Source organism: Lampetra planeri, unplaced genomic scaffold, assembly GCF_965212315.1.
Source record: "Lampetra planeri unplaced genomic scaffold, kcLamPlan1.2.h2 scaffold_250, whole genome shotgun sequence".
Lineage (NCBI taxonomy): Eukaryota > Metazoa > Chordata > Hyperoartia > Petromyzontiformes > Petromyzontidae > Lampetra > Lampetra planeri.
This window is the reverse complement of record NW_027615079.1, coordinates 72,501-88,576: the sequence shown is the minus strand read 5'-3', so window position 1 is coordinate 88,576 and position 16,076 is coordinate 72,501. Positions and strand designations below refer to the sequence as shown.

General features: G+C 53.3%; 1 protein-coding gene across 3 annotated transcripts in view; it reads left to right on the top strand.

Annotated features, from left to right (window-relative positions):
• Window positions 1-16,076, top strand: part of LOC144740635 (F-box-like/WD repeat-containing protein TBL1XR1) — a 45,273-nt gene that overhangs the window by 12,708 nt on the left and 16,489 nt on the right. For all 3 annotated transcript variants that reach the window (XM_078623431.1, XM_078623429.1, XM_078623430.1), the window contains exons 2-3: window positions 10,166-10,280; window positions 12,818-12,963. In XM_078623431.1, coding sequence (XP_078479557.1) covers window positions 10,223-10,280; window positions 12,818-12,963 — 204 coding nt within the window. In that variant the 5' untranslated portion in view covers window positions 10,166-10,222. The remainder of the gene's footprint in view (window positions 1-10,165; window positions 10,281-12,817; window positions 12,964-16,076) is intronic.

The following is a 16,076-nucleotide window of genomic DNA, read 5'->3' as shown; positions in this document are numbered from 1 at the left end:
CTATAGTTGTGTGTGTGTGTCTATAGGTGTGTGTGTGTGTGTCTGTAGGTGTGCGTGTGTGTTTCTGTAGGTGTGCGTGTGTGTGTCTGTAGGTGTGTGTCTGTAGGTGCGTGTGTGTGTGTGTGTCTGTAGGGGTGTGTGTATGTATCTGTAGGGGTGCGTGTGTGTGGTATATGGGGAGTGATAGTGTGGTGGTTAGCGCGCTGCGCTACGAACCCAGCGACCCCGGTTCGTTTCCCTCTCACGGGCCACCAACAGCAGTGACGATTGTCTGAACCGGTCCTGGGCCTCCCCTGGGTCGACTCAGCATCAAATGAGTACCTGCTGCGCTGTGTAAACATCGCCACTGGGGAGACAAAGGCGGCCGGGCGTGGTGTTGGCCACCCAACCCCTCGTGTACCGTTCCGGCCTTCATCTGTGCTCACTAACAGCACTTGCCCCAACAGTCTCTTAGCGCTACACGGGGAGAGCTTTGTATTTGTAGCTTACGTGTGTGACACGGTATGTGTGTGAGCTCTTATATGTGTGTGTGTGGTGTGTGTGTGTGGTATATGTATGTGTGTGTGTGGTGTGTGTGTGGTATATGTATGTGTGTGACGCAGTGTGTGATGTGTGCGTGTTGTACGCGTGTGTGACGCATTGTGTGTGTGTGTTAGCCACCGACCCTCTCGTGTGTGACATGCCGGCCTCCGTACGTGATAACAGCACTTGCCCCAACTGCCTATTAGAGGCTACACGGGGGATCTTTGTCTTTGGAGCGCTGTGTGTATGTGACGCAGTGTGTGGATGTGTGGTGAGGAGTCGTGGCATAGTGGTTATCGCTCTGCGCAGTGAACCCGGCGACCCGAGTTCGATTCCCGCTCACGGCCAACATCGGTGACGATTATCTGAACCGCTCGCGGGCCTCCCCTAGGTCGACTCGGCCTCAAATGAGTACCTGGTGTGGTGTGTAAACATCGCCACTGGGGAGACAAAGGCGGCCGGGCGTGGTGCTGGCCACCCACCCCCTCGTGTGCCACAGCGCTGGTAGCCTTCATAGGTGCTGCTTTCTAACAGCACTTGCCCCTACAGTCTGTTAGAGGCTACACAGGGGATCTTTGTAAGTGTATAGACGCTACTACTCGCTACTGCTAACAGCACTTGCCCCTACAGTCTGTTAAGGCTATACGGGGGATCTTTATCTTTGTGTGTGTGGGGAGCGGTGGTGCAGCGGTTAGCGCTACGCTGCGCTACGAACCCGGCGACCCGAGTTCGATTCCCACTCACGGCAACCAACGCCACCCAGTGACGATTAACTGAACCGGTCCTGGGCCTCCCCTAGGTCGACTCTGCCTCAAATGAGTACCTGGTGTGGCGGTGTGTAGTGAACATCGCCACTGGGGGAGAGACAAAGGCGGCCGGGCGTGGTGCTGACCACCCACTCACTCACCCCATTCACTCACCCAGCCACTCACTCACTCACCCACTCACTCACCCACACACTCACCCAGCCACCCACTCACTCACCCACTCACTCACCCACTCACTCACCCACACACTCACCCCACTCACTCACCCAGCCACCCACTCACTCACCCACTCACTCACCCCACTCACTCACCCAGCCACCCACTCACTCACCCCACTCACTCACCCAGCCACCCACTCACTCACCCACTCACGCACTCACTCACTCACCCAGCCACTCACTCACTCACCCACTCACTCACCCACACACTCACCCACTCACTCACCCCACTCACTCACTCACTCACCCACTCACTCACCCACCCACTCACTCACTCACTCACCCACTCACTCACTCACCCACCCACCCACTCACTCACTCACCCACCCACCCCACTCACTCACTCACCCACTCACTCACCCCGCTACTCACTCACCCCGCTACTCACTCACCCCGCTACTCACTCTCACCCCGCTACTCACCCACCCCTAGGTTCACTCAGCCTCAAATGAGTGCCCGGTGCAGCGGTGGTGTCGTAGTGAACATCGCCACTGGGGGGAGAGACAAAGGCGGCCGGGCGTGGTGGTGCTGGTAGCCACCCACCCCCTCGTGTAGCCACAGTGCCGGTAGCCTTCATAGGTGCTGCTACTCGCTAGCAGCACTTGCCCCTACAGCCTGTTAGAGGCTACACGGCAGGAGGGGGGCGTCTTTGTTGCTAAGCAAACCCCGTGGCCTCCTTCCCACGCGATGATGATTTTGGCGGCTGAGTGGATGAGCGGTCATCTCGCCCGCTCGCGCGCACGCGCCACACAAAGACAAAGGTCCCCCGTGTAGCTTTAGCAGGCTGCTTGGGGCAAGTGCTGTTAGCGGGCGCAGCAGCAGCAGCAGCAAGCATCAGCTGTGAAGGCTACCGGCGCTGTGGCACACGAGGGGGCATTTGGTGGGCAGCACCACGCCCGGCCGCCTTTGTCTCCCCCAGTGGCGATGCTTATACTACACACCGTTACACCAGGTACTCATTTGAGGCCGAGTCGACCTAGGGGAGGCCCAGAACAGGTGTTGGCCGTGAGCGCGCTAACCGCTGCAAATACCGCTGCCCACGCAAACACGCACTCACACACGCACATGCACTCACGCACACGCACATGCACTCGCACACACGCACATGCACTCACACACACGCACATGCACTCACACACACGCACATGCAAGCACACGCACGCACTCACACACACGCACATGCAAGCACACACACGCACGCACTCACACACACGCACATGTACTCACACACACGCACATGCAAACACACGCACATGCAAGCACACACACGCACTCACACACGCACATGCACTCACACACACGCACATGCACTCACACACACGCACATGCAAGCACACGCACATGCAAGCACACGCACGCACTCACACACACGCACATGCAAGCACACGCACATGCAAGCGCACGCACTCACACACGCACACGCAAGCACACGCACGCACTCACACACACGCACATGCAAGCACACGCACACACTCACACACACGCACTCACACACGCACATGCAAGCACACGCACGCACTCGCACACACGCACATGCAAGCACACGCACGCACTCACACACACGCACTCACGCACGCACTCACACACGCACATGCAAGCACACGCACGCACTCACACACACGCACATGCAAGCACACGCACGCACTCACACACACGCACATGCAAGCACACGCACTCACATGCACGCACACGCACTCACACACACGCACACACTCTCACACACGCACATGCAAGCACACGCACGCACTCACACACACGCACATGCAAGCACACGCACTCACATACACGCACATGCAAGCACACGCACGCACTCGCACACACGCACATGCAAGCACACGCACGCACTCACACACACGCACTCACGCACGCACTCACACACGCACATGCAAGCACACGCACGCACTCACACACACGCACATGCAAGCACACGCACGCACTCACACACACGCACATGCAAGCACACGCACTCACATACACGCACATGCACGCACACGCACTCACACACACGCACACACTCTCACACACGCACATGCAAGCACACGCACACACGCACGCACTCACACACGCGCACGCACTCACACACACGCACACACAAGCACACGCACGCACTCACACGCATGCACTCACACACATGCATGCACTCACTCACTCACACACACGCACATGCACTCGCACACACTCACACACGCACTCACACACATGCACTCACACGCACTCACACACATGCACTCACACACGCACTCACACACACGCATGCACTCACACGCACTCACACACATGCACTCACACGCACGCACATGCACTCACACGCACTCGCACGCACGCACATGCCCTCACACACACGCACTCACACACACACACGCACTCAAACACACGCACATGCACTCACACACTCACACACACTCACGCGCGCGCACGCACGCACTCACACACGCACACGCCCTCAAACACACGCACATGCCGTCACACACGCACTCACACACACGCACTCACACACACGCACATGCCCTCACACACGCACTCACACACACGCACGCACTCAAACACACGCACTCACACACACACACGCACTCACACACACGCACTCACACACACGCACATGCCCTCACACACACGCACTCACACGCACGCACTCAAACACACGCACATGCCCTCACACACACGCACTCACACACACGCACATGCCCTCACACACGCACTCACACACACACGCACATGCCCTCACACACACGCACTCACACGCACGCACTCACACACACGCACATGCCCTCACACACACGCACATGCCCTCACACACACATGCCCTCACACACACGCAATCACACACACACACACACGCACTCAAACACACGCACATGCCCTCACACACACGCACTCACACACGCACGCACTCAAACACACGCACATGCCCTCACACACACGCACTCACACACACGCATGCACATGCCCTCACACGCACGCACGCACATGCCCTCACACGCACGCACTCACACACACACACGCACTCACACGCACGCACTCACACACACGCACTCGCACGCACGCACTCGCACGCACGCACTCACACGCACGCACTCACACACACACACGCACTCACACGCACACACGCACATGCCCTCACACACACGCACAGCCAACGTTTTATTATTCATTGCCAAGTCCATTTGCACACAGCCTGCTCGCACACACGCAACACCTGCACACCACCATCGTCAGCCATGGCCAATCCACTGCTGGATGAAGGCCCTCTCCCCTAGTCGGCATCTCTCACGATCCTCATCGTTATCAGCCGCAGATGGTGGAGGTGGTGGATGATGAGGAAGATGATGATGATGATGAATTAGGAGGATGATGATGATGATGAGGAGGAGGATATGCAGGAGTAGGAGGAGAGGGTGGTGAGGATAGCTGGGGGATATGAGAGGGGTGGTGTAGGAGGATGTGAACAGCAGGCAGGGGGTGAAGGTGATGGAGGAGGGGGGAGCAGAGGAGGATGAACAGAAGGAGGAGATGCTGTAGGAGGAGACGGGTGGAGGAGGGAGGATGAGGGAGGGGGCTGGAGGTTATTTTGGGTGGAGCGGTGAGAGAAGAGGCGTTGGAGGAGGGGAGAGAAAACCAGGCGCACGGAACTCGCGAGAGGACGAGCTGAGCGTGCAATGGGGGAGGCTACGGCGGTGCTGATGAGCCGGTAATGTTGGTCCCTGAAGAATGTGTTTGCCTCGATAACGACACACAGCTCGTCTCTGTGTCTCTCTGTCCCCGTGTCTCCCTGTCCCCGTGTCTCCCTGTCCCCGTGTCTCCCCGTGTCTCCGTGTCTCCTTGTCTCTCTGTCCCCGTGTCCCCGTGTCTCCGTGTCTCCCTGTCCCCGTGTCTCCCTGTCCCCGTGTCTCCCTGTCCCCGTGTCTCCCTGTCCCCGTGTCTCCCTGTCCCCGTGTCTCTCTGTCCCCGTGTCTCCGTGTCTCCCTGTCCCCGTGTCTCCCTGTCCCCGTGTCTCTCTGTCCCCGTGTCTCTCTGTCCCCGTGTCTCTCTGTCCCCGTGTCTCCGTGTCTCCCTGTCCCCGTGTCTCTCTGTCCCCGTGTCTCTCTGTCCCCGTGTCTCCGTGTCCCCGTGTCTCCCTGTCCCCGTGTCTCTCTGTCCCCGTGTCTCTCTGTCCCCGTGTCTCCCTGTCCCCGTGTCTCTCTGTCCCCGTGTCTCCCTGTCTCCGTGTCTCCCTGTCCCCGTGTCTCCCTGTCCCCGTGTCTCCCTGTCCCCGTGTCTCATGTCCCCGTGTCTCCCTGTCCCCGTGTCTCTCTGTCCCCGTGTCTCTCTGTCCCCGTGTCTCCCTGTCTCCCTGTCTCCCTGTCCCCGTGTCTCCCTGTCCCCGTGTCTCTCTGTCCCCGTGTCTCTCTGTCCCCGTGTCTCCCTGTCTCCGTGTCTCCCTGTCCCCGTGTCTCCCTGTCCCCGTGTCTCTCTGTCCCCGTGTCTCCGTGTCTCCCTGTCCCCGTGTCTCCCTGTCTCCCTGTCCCCGTGTCTCTCTGTCCCCGTGTCTCCGTGTTTCTCTGTCCCCGTGTCTCCCTGTGCCCGTGTCTCTCTGTCCCCGTGTCTCCCTGTCCCCGTGTCTCCGTGTCTCTCTGTCCCCGTGTCTCCCTGTCCCTGTGTCTCTCTGTCCCCGTGTCTCTCTGTCCCCGTGTCTCTCTGTCCCCGTGTCTCTCTGTCTCCGTGTTTCTCTGTCCCCGTGTCTCCCTGTCTCTGTGTCTCTCTGTCCCCGTGTCTCCCTGTCCCCGTGTCTCTCTGTCCCCGTGTCCCCGTGTCTCCGTGTCTCCCTGTCCCCGTGTCTCCCTGTCCCCGTGTCTCCCTGTCCCCGTGTCTCTCTGTCCCCGTGTCTCCGTGTCTCTCTGTCCCCGTGTCTCCCTGTCCCCGTGTCTCTCTGTCCCCGTGTCTCTCTGTCCCCGTGTCTCCGTGTCTCCTTGTCTCTCTGTCCCCGTGTCTCTCTGTCCCCGTGTCTCCCTGTCCCCGTGTCTCTGTCTCCGTGTCTCCCTGTCCCCGTGTCTCCCTGTCCCCGTGTCTCTCTGTCCCCGTGTCTCCCTGTCCCCGTGTCTCCCTGTCCTCGTGTCTCTCTGTCTCCGTGTCTCCCTGTCCCCGTGTCTCCCTGTCTCCGTGTCTCTCTGTCCCCGTGTCTCCCTGTCCCCGTGTCTCCCTGTCCAGGTGTGCCCTCTTGTCCCCGCACCTCCCATTAGCACATTTAGCTACGTACTGCGTGAAATCATTTCAACACACACACACACAGCACGGTTGTTTACGTACGGCGCGAAAGAAGTTCAACAAATACACGTGCCCACAACTCGCTTGGGAAATGCACAGCAACCATTGCCACCCACACCACTCCGTGGCAGGACCCTCCTGAAAGAGAGTCTTGAGACTGTGAGGCATTCCTGAGTAAACACCACGTGGTGGTGGTGGTGGTGATGGTGATGATTATGATGGTGGTCACTATACCTGGTGCGGTGGGTAAACATCGCCACTGGGCAGACAAAGGCGGCCGGACATGGTGGTGTCCACCCCAGAGGTCGCAACCGGGTACCCGATACCCGTACCCTACCCGATACCTGGCTACCCGTACCCGGCCGGGTACGGGTACCTGTTTGCGACCCTGGTGCGGCCGGGTACGGGTAGGCCGTGAGTCACTGGTGAGTCACCGTTTGTCACGAATTTCCCAACGTCTTGTCTCTTCTCACGATTCAAGTTCCTAGAATCAACCCACCCGCGCCTGCAACATGGCTTCATCCCAGAAGTCGCAATCGGGTACCCGATACCCGTACCCTACCCGTACCCGACCGGATACGGGTAGGGTACGGGTACGGCTGGGTACGGGTACGGGTACCCCTTTGCGACCCTGGTGCGGCCGGGTACGGGTACGGAATCAAAACCAGTTTGAGACCTCTGGTCCACCCCCAACCCCCTCTTGTGTCATGCCGGTGCTTCGTAGGCGCTCGCAAACAGCAATTGCCCCAACAGTCTGTTAAGGCTACACGGGGGATCTTTGTCTTTGTGAAGTGCTGGGGAGTGGTGGTGTAGTGGTTAGCGCGCTGCGCTATGAACCCGGCCACCCAGGTTCGATTCCCGCTCACGGCCAACACCGGTGACGATTATCTGAACCGGTCCTGGGCCTCCCCTAGATCGACTCAGCCTCAAATGAGTACCTGGTGCTGCGGTGTGTAGTAAACATCGACACTGGGGGAGAGACAAAGGCGGCCGGGCGTGGTGCTGGCCACCCACCCCCTCGTGTGCCGTTCCGGCCTTCATAGGTGTTCGTTAACAGCACTTGCCCCAACGGTCTGCTAAGACTATACGGGGTATCTTTGTCTTTGGTGCTGGTGGTGGTGGTGATAGAGGAGGCTCGTGAAGGACGCTTGCTACTGGGCAGTTGGGAGGCAGTCGCCCTCCAACAACAGCGGAGGGCGGAGGAGCGACGCTCACAACAACGAGCCGAGCGCCGGGCGGGTAAAACGCAGCGAGTTGGCACAGTAGGGGGGCACAGCTGGTGCATCTGCCAGTCGTCTCAGTCGGTCAACCCATGGCACCTGCAGGGTCTGTCCTGTCGCCTGTCAGCGAGCCTTCGACACTTCACGTGGCCTCGGAGTGCACCTTGCCTGGCACAGGCGCCGTGACGACGTCACCGCCGCTTATTGGCGAATGGCTGTTGTTGTTGTTGTTGGTGGTGGTGGTGATGATGATTTTGGGAGTAATTATGATGATTTGAAGCTTTCGTGACTGCAGGAATCCACACTTAGGTAGAAAAAAAAATTAACCCGTAAAAACAAAGTTTTTCGCTATAAATCCTTTATATGCGTGGCATCGGTTTTATTTTATTATTCATTTCTGTTTTTCTTGAGTAAGTGTTTCATTTTTATCACATTGGTATTTTAAATTAAATATTAAAAAAAAAATTTCCTAAAAAGTGGAAAATTTTGGAAATTTCTTTTTCACGAAAATAAATTGTCACTCACAACGAGTCTGTGTGCAAAATGTCAGCTCGATTGGATCACGGGAAGTGGGTTAAAAAACGACCGAAAGATTTGCACAGTCGTAAGCGCGCAAGCAAGCAAGCAAGTGAACTTAATATAAAGGATTTAAAAAATTAACCCGTAAAAACAAAGTTTTTCACTATAAATCCTTTATATGCGTGGCGGCTAGAGTCCTCTCGTCCTCTTGCTTGAGATGGCTGCCACCTATGGGTCAGATGATTGCCTGCCACCATTAAGCAATTGGTAATTAAATATCATTTATTTTTTCCTAAATTGTCACGCACAACGAGTCTGTGTGCAAAATGTCAGCTCGATTGGATCACGGGAAGTGGGTTAAAAAACGACCGAAAGATTTGCACGGTCGTAAGCGCGCAAGCAAGTAAGCAAGTGAATTTAATATAAAGGATTTAATAATGATGACGATTGCTTGTGATGCGATCGAAATGTCGTGATGTATTCTTTTTCTACCTACGTGACTTTACCGAAAGAACCAAAGAGAATGGTAACGATGATGGTGATACAGGTGGTGGTGGTGGTGGTCATCTTGGTTGTTGTGGTTCTGATATTCGTGGTGTGGGTTGGTGGTCGTGGTAGCGATGAGATGGTAAGAGCAGCAATTTGAAGGACCCCCGCACAGACTGTGTAAGGAGGGAAGACGTAACGCCAGATGGTGACGGTAATGGTGGTGGTTGTGGTGGTGATGATGGTGGTTGTGGTGGTGATGATGGTGGTTGTGATGGTGATGATGATGAATTGTGGTTATGGTGATGATGATTGTGGTTGTGGTCGTGATGGTTGTGGTGGTGATGATGATGATTGTGGTTATGGTGATGATGATTGTGGTTGTGGTCGTGATGGTTGTGGTGGTGATGATGATGATTGTGGTGGTGATGATGATGATGGTGGTGATTGTGGTGATAATTATGGTGGTTGTGATGATGATGGTGGTTGTGGTGATGATGGTAGTTGTGTTAATTATGGTGGTGGTGGTGGTTGTGATGATGGTGGCAAGTTGTACCCACGCTGAGGAACCTTAACAGGGGGACGGAAGCAACGGCACTGACTTCTTGGCACTCTCGTGTGCGCGTGTGTGTGCGCGTGTATGTGCACGTGTGTGTGCGTGTACGCGTGTGTGTGCGTGTACGCGTGTGTGTATGTGTGCACGTGTGTGTACGCGTGTGTACGCGTGTGCGCGTGTGTGTACGCGTGTGTACGCGTGTGCGCGTGTGTGTGCGCGCGTGTGTGTGCGCGCGTGTGTGCGTGTGCGCGTGTGTGTGTGTGCGCGTGTGTGCGCGTGTACGCGTGTGTGTGCGCGTGTGTGCATGTGCGCGTGCATATGGGGAGCGGTACACGTGTGGGGAGCGGTAGTGCAGCGGTTAGCGCTACGCTGCACTACCAACCTGGCGACCCGGGTTCGATTCCCGCTCACTGCCAACCGGCGACGATTATCTTAACCGGTCCTGGTCCCTCCCCTAGGTCGACTCGGCCTCAAATGAGTACCTGGTGGCGGTGTGTAGTAAACATCGCCACTGGGGGAGACAAAGGCGGTCGGGCGTGGTGGTGGCCACCCACCCCCTCGTGTGCCTTCATAGTTGCTGCCGCTCGCTGTTAAAGGCTACGGTGGGGGTGTCCGTGTCCGTGTCCGTGTGTGCAGGGTGCCAGTGGCTGCCCCCAGGGCTCCCCATGCGTAGGTAGGGCGGAGTGGAGAAAGATGAGCATCAGCAGCGATGAAGTGAATTTCCTGGTCTACCGCTACCTGCAGGAGTCAGGTCGGTGTCTTTCACGCGCGCACGCAGCCACAACAGACCGCAGGGGCAAGTGCTGTTAGCGAGTAGCACCTATGAAGGCCGCAACGGCACACGAGGGGGTGGGTGGCCAGCACCACGCCCGACCGCCTTTGTCTCTCCCCCAGTGGCGATGTTTACACACCGCACCGGGTACTCATTTGAGGCTGAGTCGACCTAGGGGAGGCCCAGAACCGGTTCAGATAATTGTCACCGGTGTTGGCCGTGAGCGGGAATCGAACCCGGGTCGTTGGGTTCATAGCGCAGCGCGCTAACCGCTGCACCACCGCTCCCCAACCACACACACACTGACACAACCATTCCCACACACACCCGCACCACACAACCAAGCAATCGCACCCTCGCACATACACACACAACCACACAGCCATTCCCACACACACAACCACACAACCATATCCACACACACCCGCACACAACCAAGCAATCGCACACCCGCACACAACCAAGCAATCGCACCCTCGCACATACACACACAGCTACAGTCGCAACCACGCACACACAACCACACAGACATTCCCACACACACAACCACACAACCATTCCCACACACACCCGCACACAACCAAGCAATCACACCCTCACGCATACACACGCACATAACTGCAATCGCAACCACACACACTCACACAACCACAGACATTCCCACACACACAACCACACAACCATATCCACACACCCGCAGACAACTACGCAATCACACCGATACGCATACACACCCACACAACTACAATCGCAAGCACGCAACCACACACACACAACCGCCCACAGCTACAACCTTATACCCGTGCACACACACAAACTACACACGCATGCGCACACACCCGCATGCAGACACACACAGCTATAATCAGCACACACAACGACACAACCACACCCGCACACAGCCACACCTGCGCACACACACAATCAATGCGTAGTGTATAGTGTAGTGTGTAGTGTATAGTGTAGTGTGTAGTGTATAGTGTTGTATGTAGTGTATAGTATAGTGTAGTGTGTAGTGTAGTATGTAGTGTGTAGTGTATAGTGTTGTATGTAGTGTATAGTGAAGTGTATAGTGTAGTATGTAGTGTATAGTGTAGTATGTAGAGTGTAGTGTATAGTGTAGTGTAGTATGTAGTGTAATATGTAGTGTATATTGTAGTATGTGGTGTGTAGTGTATAGTGTAGTATGTAGTATAGTGTAGTGTATAGTGTAGTGTATTGTGTAATATGTAGTGTCTAGTGTAGTGTAATATTGCAGTGTATAGTATAGTGTGTATTGTAGTGTATAGTGTAATATGACAGTGTAATAGTGTAGTGTGTATTGTAGTGTATAGTGTAGTGTGTATTGTAGTGTACAGTGTAATAGTGTAGTGTGTATTGTAGTGTATAGTATAATATGGCAGTGTATAGTGCAGTGTACAGTGTAATATTGCAGTGTATCGTGTAGTGTGTATTGTAGTGTACAGTGTAATAGTGTAGTGTGTATTGTAGTGTATAGTGTAATATTGTATTGTATAGTGTAGTGTGTATTGTAGTGTATAGTGTAATAGTGCAGTGTGTATTGTAGTGTATAGTGTAATATTGCAGTGTATAGTGCAGTGTGTATTGTAGTGTGTATTGTAGTGTATAGTGTAATAGTGTAGTGTGTATTGTAGTTTATAGTGTAGTGTATAGTGTAGTGTAATATTACAGTGTATAGTGTAGTGTAATATTACAGTGTATAGTGTAGTGTATATTACAGTGTATAGTGTAGTGTAATATTACAGTGTATAGTGTAGTGTATATTACAGTGTATAGTGTAGTGTAATATTACAGTGTATAGTGTAGTGTATATTACAGTGTATAGTGTAGTGTAATATTACAGTGTATAGTGTAGTGTATATTACAGTGTATAGTGTAGTGTAATATTACAGTGTATAGTGTAGTGTATATTACAGTGTATAGTGTAGTGTAATATTACAGTGTATAGTGTAGTGTAATATTACAGTGTATAGTGTAGTGTATATTACAGTGTATAGTGTAGTGTAATATTACAGTGTATAGTGTAGTGTATATTACAGTGTATAGTGTAGTGTATATTACAGTGTATAGTGTAGTGTATATTACAGTGTATAGTGTAGTGTAATATTACAGTGTATAGTGTAGTGTAATATTACAGTGTATAGTGTAGTGTAATATTACAGTGTATAGTATAGTGTATATTACAGTGTATAGTGTAGTGTAATATTACAGTGTATAGTGTAGTGTAATATTACAGTGTATAGTGTAGTGTAATATTACAGTGTATAGTGTAGTGTATATTACAGTGTATAGTGTAGTGTAATATTACAGTGTATAGTGTAGTGTAATATTACAGTGTATAGTGTAGTGTAATATTACAGTGTATAGTGTAGTGTAATATTACAGTGTATAGTGTAGTGTACGCACGTCAAACTTTTTTTCTCGCCGTACCCAGCCAACCGTTACTAATAGTCGCCCCTCCCCACCACCGCTACCATCCCTCCCTCCCCGCCCAGGCTTCTCCCACTCGGCTTTCACGTTCGGCATCGAGAGCCACATCAGCCAGTCGACGATCAACGGCGCGCTGGTGCCACCCGCCGCCCTCATTTCCATCATCCAGAAGGGGCTGCAGTACGTGGAGGCGGAGATCTCGATCAACGAGGCGGGTGCCTGCACCTACGCGCCATGCACACACGTCACACGCACGTCACACGCACGTCACACGCACGTCGCACGCACGTCGCACGCACGTCGCACGCACGTCGCACGCACGTCGCACGCACGTCACACCAGAGGTCGCAAACTGGTTTTGATTCCTTACCCGTACCCGTACCCGGCCGCACCAGGGTCGCAAACGGGTTCAGATCACTGGTCAACACATTTTTTTTCTGGCATAAGGTATTCCAACCGTTTTAAGGTAATATTGGGGGGTGCTGATTCCAAATCTGGTATCAGTTTTTGTCTATCACATCAGGTTTTTGAGATGTCAAATATTGCATTTTCAATAAAAACTGCGGAAGAAAAATATTAAATAGATGTGGATATCTACATAAAATGATATTATAAACACACTATCCTAAAAATACAGCACCGTATTTTAACACTAAAGCAGTCACTGACTCGCAACAACTTGCAATCATAAGTGACAGAGTTAATTTCGGGTAAAATCAATGAAAATGGGGTATGCCGATAGCATAAAAATGAGATGTGATAGAGCAAATCTGATCAGATTTGGAATCGGCACCCTGAAATTAGTCTAAAACAGCTGCAAAAGTCCAGGCCAGAAAAAAACGTTTTTTTGATGACCAGTGCATCGGCACTGGCGTTGGTCATGAACGGGAATCGGAACTCCTTTTCGCCACGCACAGGCGCACGGCGCACCGATGGATACCGACTTAAGGCCGAGACGACCTAGGGGAGGCCCAGTTCCGTTTCAGTTTGACCGCACAGATCTACTCCCTTCACTGTGGACTCACGGTGGCTAGGAGATGTTGACTACCTCGCCTGGTATACAGGAGGTCGTGGGTTTGATTGCAACCCTAACGCCTGCTGCTGTATATTTGGAATTTGGGTGTCTCATCATCATCACGGTGGCTAGGAGATGTTGACTACCTCGCCTGGTGTACAGGAGGTCGTGGGTTTGATCCCGACCCTGACGATGCCTGCTGCTGTATATTTGAAGTCTGCGTCTCTCTCTCTCATCATCATCACGGTGGCTAGGAGATGTTGACTACCTCGCCTGGTACGCAGGAGGTCGTGAGTTCGATCCCGACCCTGACGATGCCTGCTGCTGCTGCTGTATATTTTGAGTCTGCGTGTTTCTCTCTCCCTGTGGTCGCGTGGATTTTTCTCCGGGTCCTCCGGTTTCTCCTTCCACGTTTAGAATGGAGACCACCTTGCTGCGTTTAGCAGCATTTTGGCTGTTGCTTTTCATTTTCCACGCGATGATGATCGGCCGCCGCTTGTGTTGAACAGCTGTCGTTTGCGATGTCCAGGTCGCTTCCGGAAAAAAAGAGATGCACGGCAGCTCAGTGAGGGCACCTTTATACGATGGTTTAAATAAGAATAGTTTGTGGGTATGTCTTCTTGGTTCTTTCGGTAAAGTCACGTGGAATGGAAATAATAAAAATAAAACATAATAAAATAATTCTCACGACGTTTCGGCCACAACGCAAGCAGCCGTCCTCAGGTGAAGAACAGGTCTGTCGAGAAGACAGCGTCTGAATGAGTAATATATAATTACTTATGTCATACTGATGACAATACCATATTCAGATGCTGTCTTCTCGACAGACCTGTTCTTCACCTGAGGACGGCTGCTTGCGTTGTGGCTGAAACGTCGTGAGAATTATTTTATTATGTTTTAGTTTTATTATTTCCATTCTACGTGGTGACTTTACCGAAAGAACCAAGAAGATGAATCCCTGCAGTGACGAAAGCTTCAAATCGAAATTTGTGGGTATGGTTATTTTCTTTAGACTTTGCCTGTAACCGCACGTGGAGTGCAGTCTCCCAGCGCCCTCTGCTGGGCTAAGTGGCAGCAGCAGCAGCAGCAGCGTCAGTATTAAAACGGGACCACCTTGCCAGTATCAAAGTGTGAAAATATAAGAATAGGTTTTACCCTTTCTGGCAATGAAAAGAGTGTTGATTCCCTGCAAAGGGTTTCTATTTGTTGTTTGACCATCTTAACCACCACCTGTTTTATTGCCAAAAAGTGTATAACACATTCCTGCGGAGGGAGCTGGTAGCAACGTTGGGTTGCTCGGTCAATGGCCTGCAGGGTCAACGGCCAGGGCGTGGTGTATTCCGCAAATATGCCCGACTGTGAGGGCGGGCACAAGCCGGCGTGAGTAGGTTACACGTTGAGTTTTATAAGGGCACCACGGGGTGACCAGCCCCTCCCCACCCAGCCCCACCCCTCCCACCCCCCGCCCAGCCCCTCTCCACCCAGCCCCCCTACCCACACTCCCCTCCCCACCCAGCCCCTCTCCACCCTCCCCACCCAGCCCCTCCCCTCCCCACCCTCCCCTCCCCACCCAGCCCCTCTCCACCCTCCCCACCCAGCCCCACCCCACCCAGCCCCTCCCTGCACGACGGACGGACACACTAATCCCCTGTGGGCTGGTGTAACCAGGAGGTCCCTACCAGTAAAACCTTGACTCAAAGCTTTCGTGACTGCAGGAATTCATATTCTTTGGGTCGCCATCGGGAAGACGACGACGACCGCTTGTGTTGCGATCGAAACGTCGTCGTTTTTTTGGTTATTTTTTGGTTATTTTCTTTGAACCTTTCTACGTGACTTTACCAAACGACCAAAACCTATTTCCTTTTTTCCGTATAATTCTCGGCCACAGTGGTGAATGTTACAGGGTTGTCCAGATGTCTTGTGACACCGCACCCTCTCCACCCCTTATTTAATTCTCTAAAACTCAAGGTTTTATTTAGAACATTAAGGTTTTATTTTGAACATAAATGAGTCGGCAAACGAAAGCAATTGCTACGGGGCAGAGGTCGCAACCGGGTACCTGATACCCGTACCCTACCCGATACCCGGCTACCCGTACCCGGGTAGCCGTTTGCGACCCTGGTGCGGCCGGGTACGGGTACGGGTAGGCCGTGAGTCACTGGTGAGTCACCGTTTGTCACTCATTTCCCAACGTCTTGTCTCTTCTCACAATTCAAGTTCCTAGAATCAACCCACCCGCGCCTGCAACATGGCTTCATCCCAGAGGTCGCAATCAGGTACCCGATACCCCTACCCGGGTACGGGTAAGG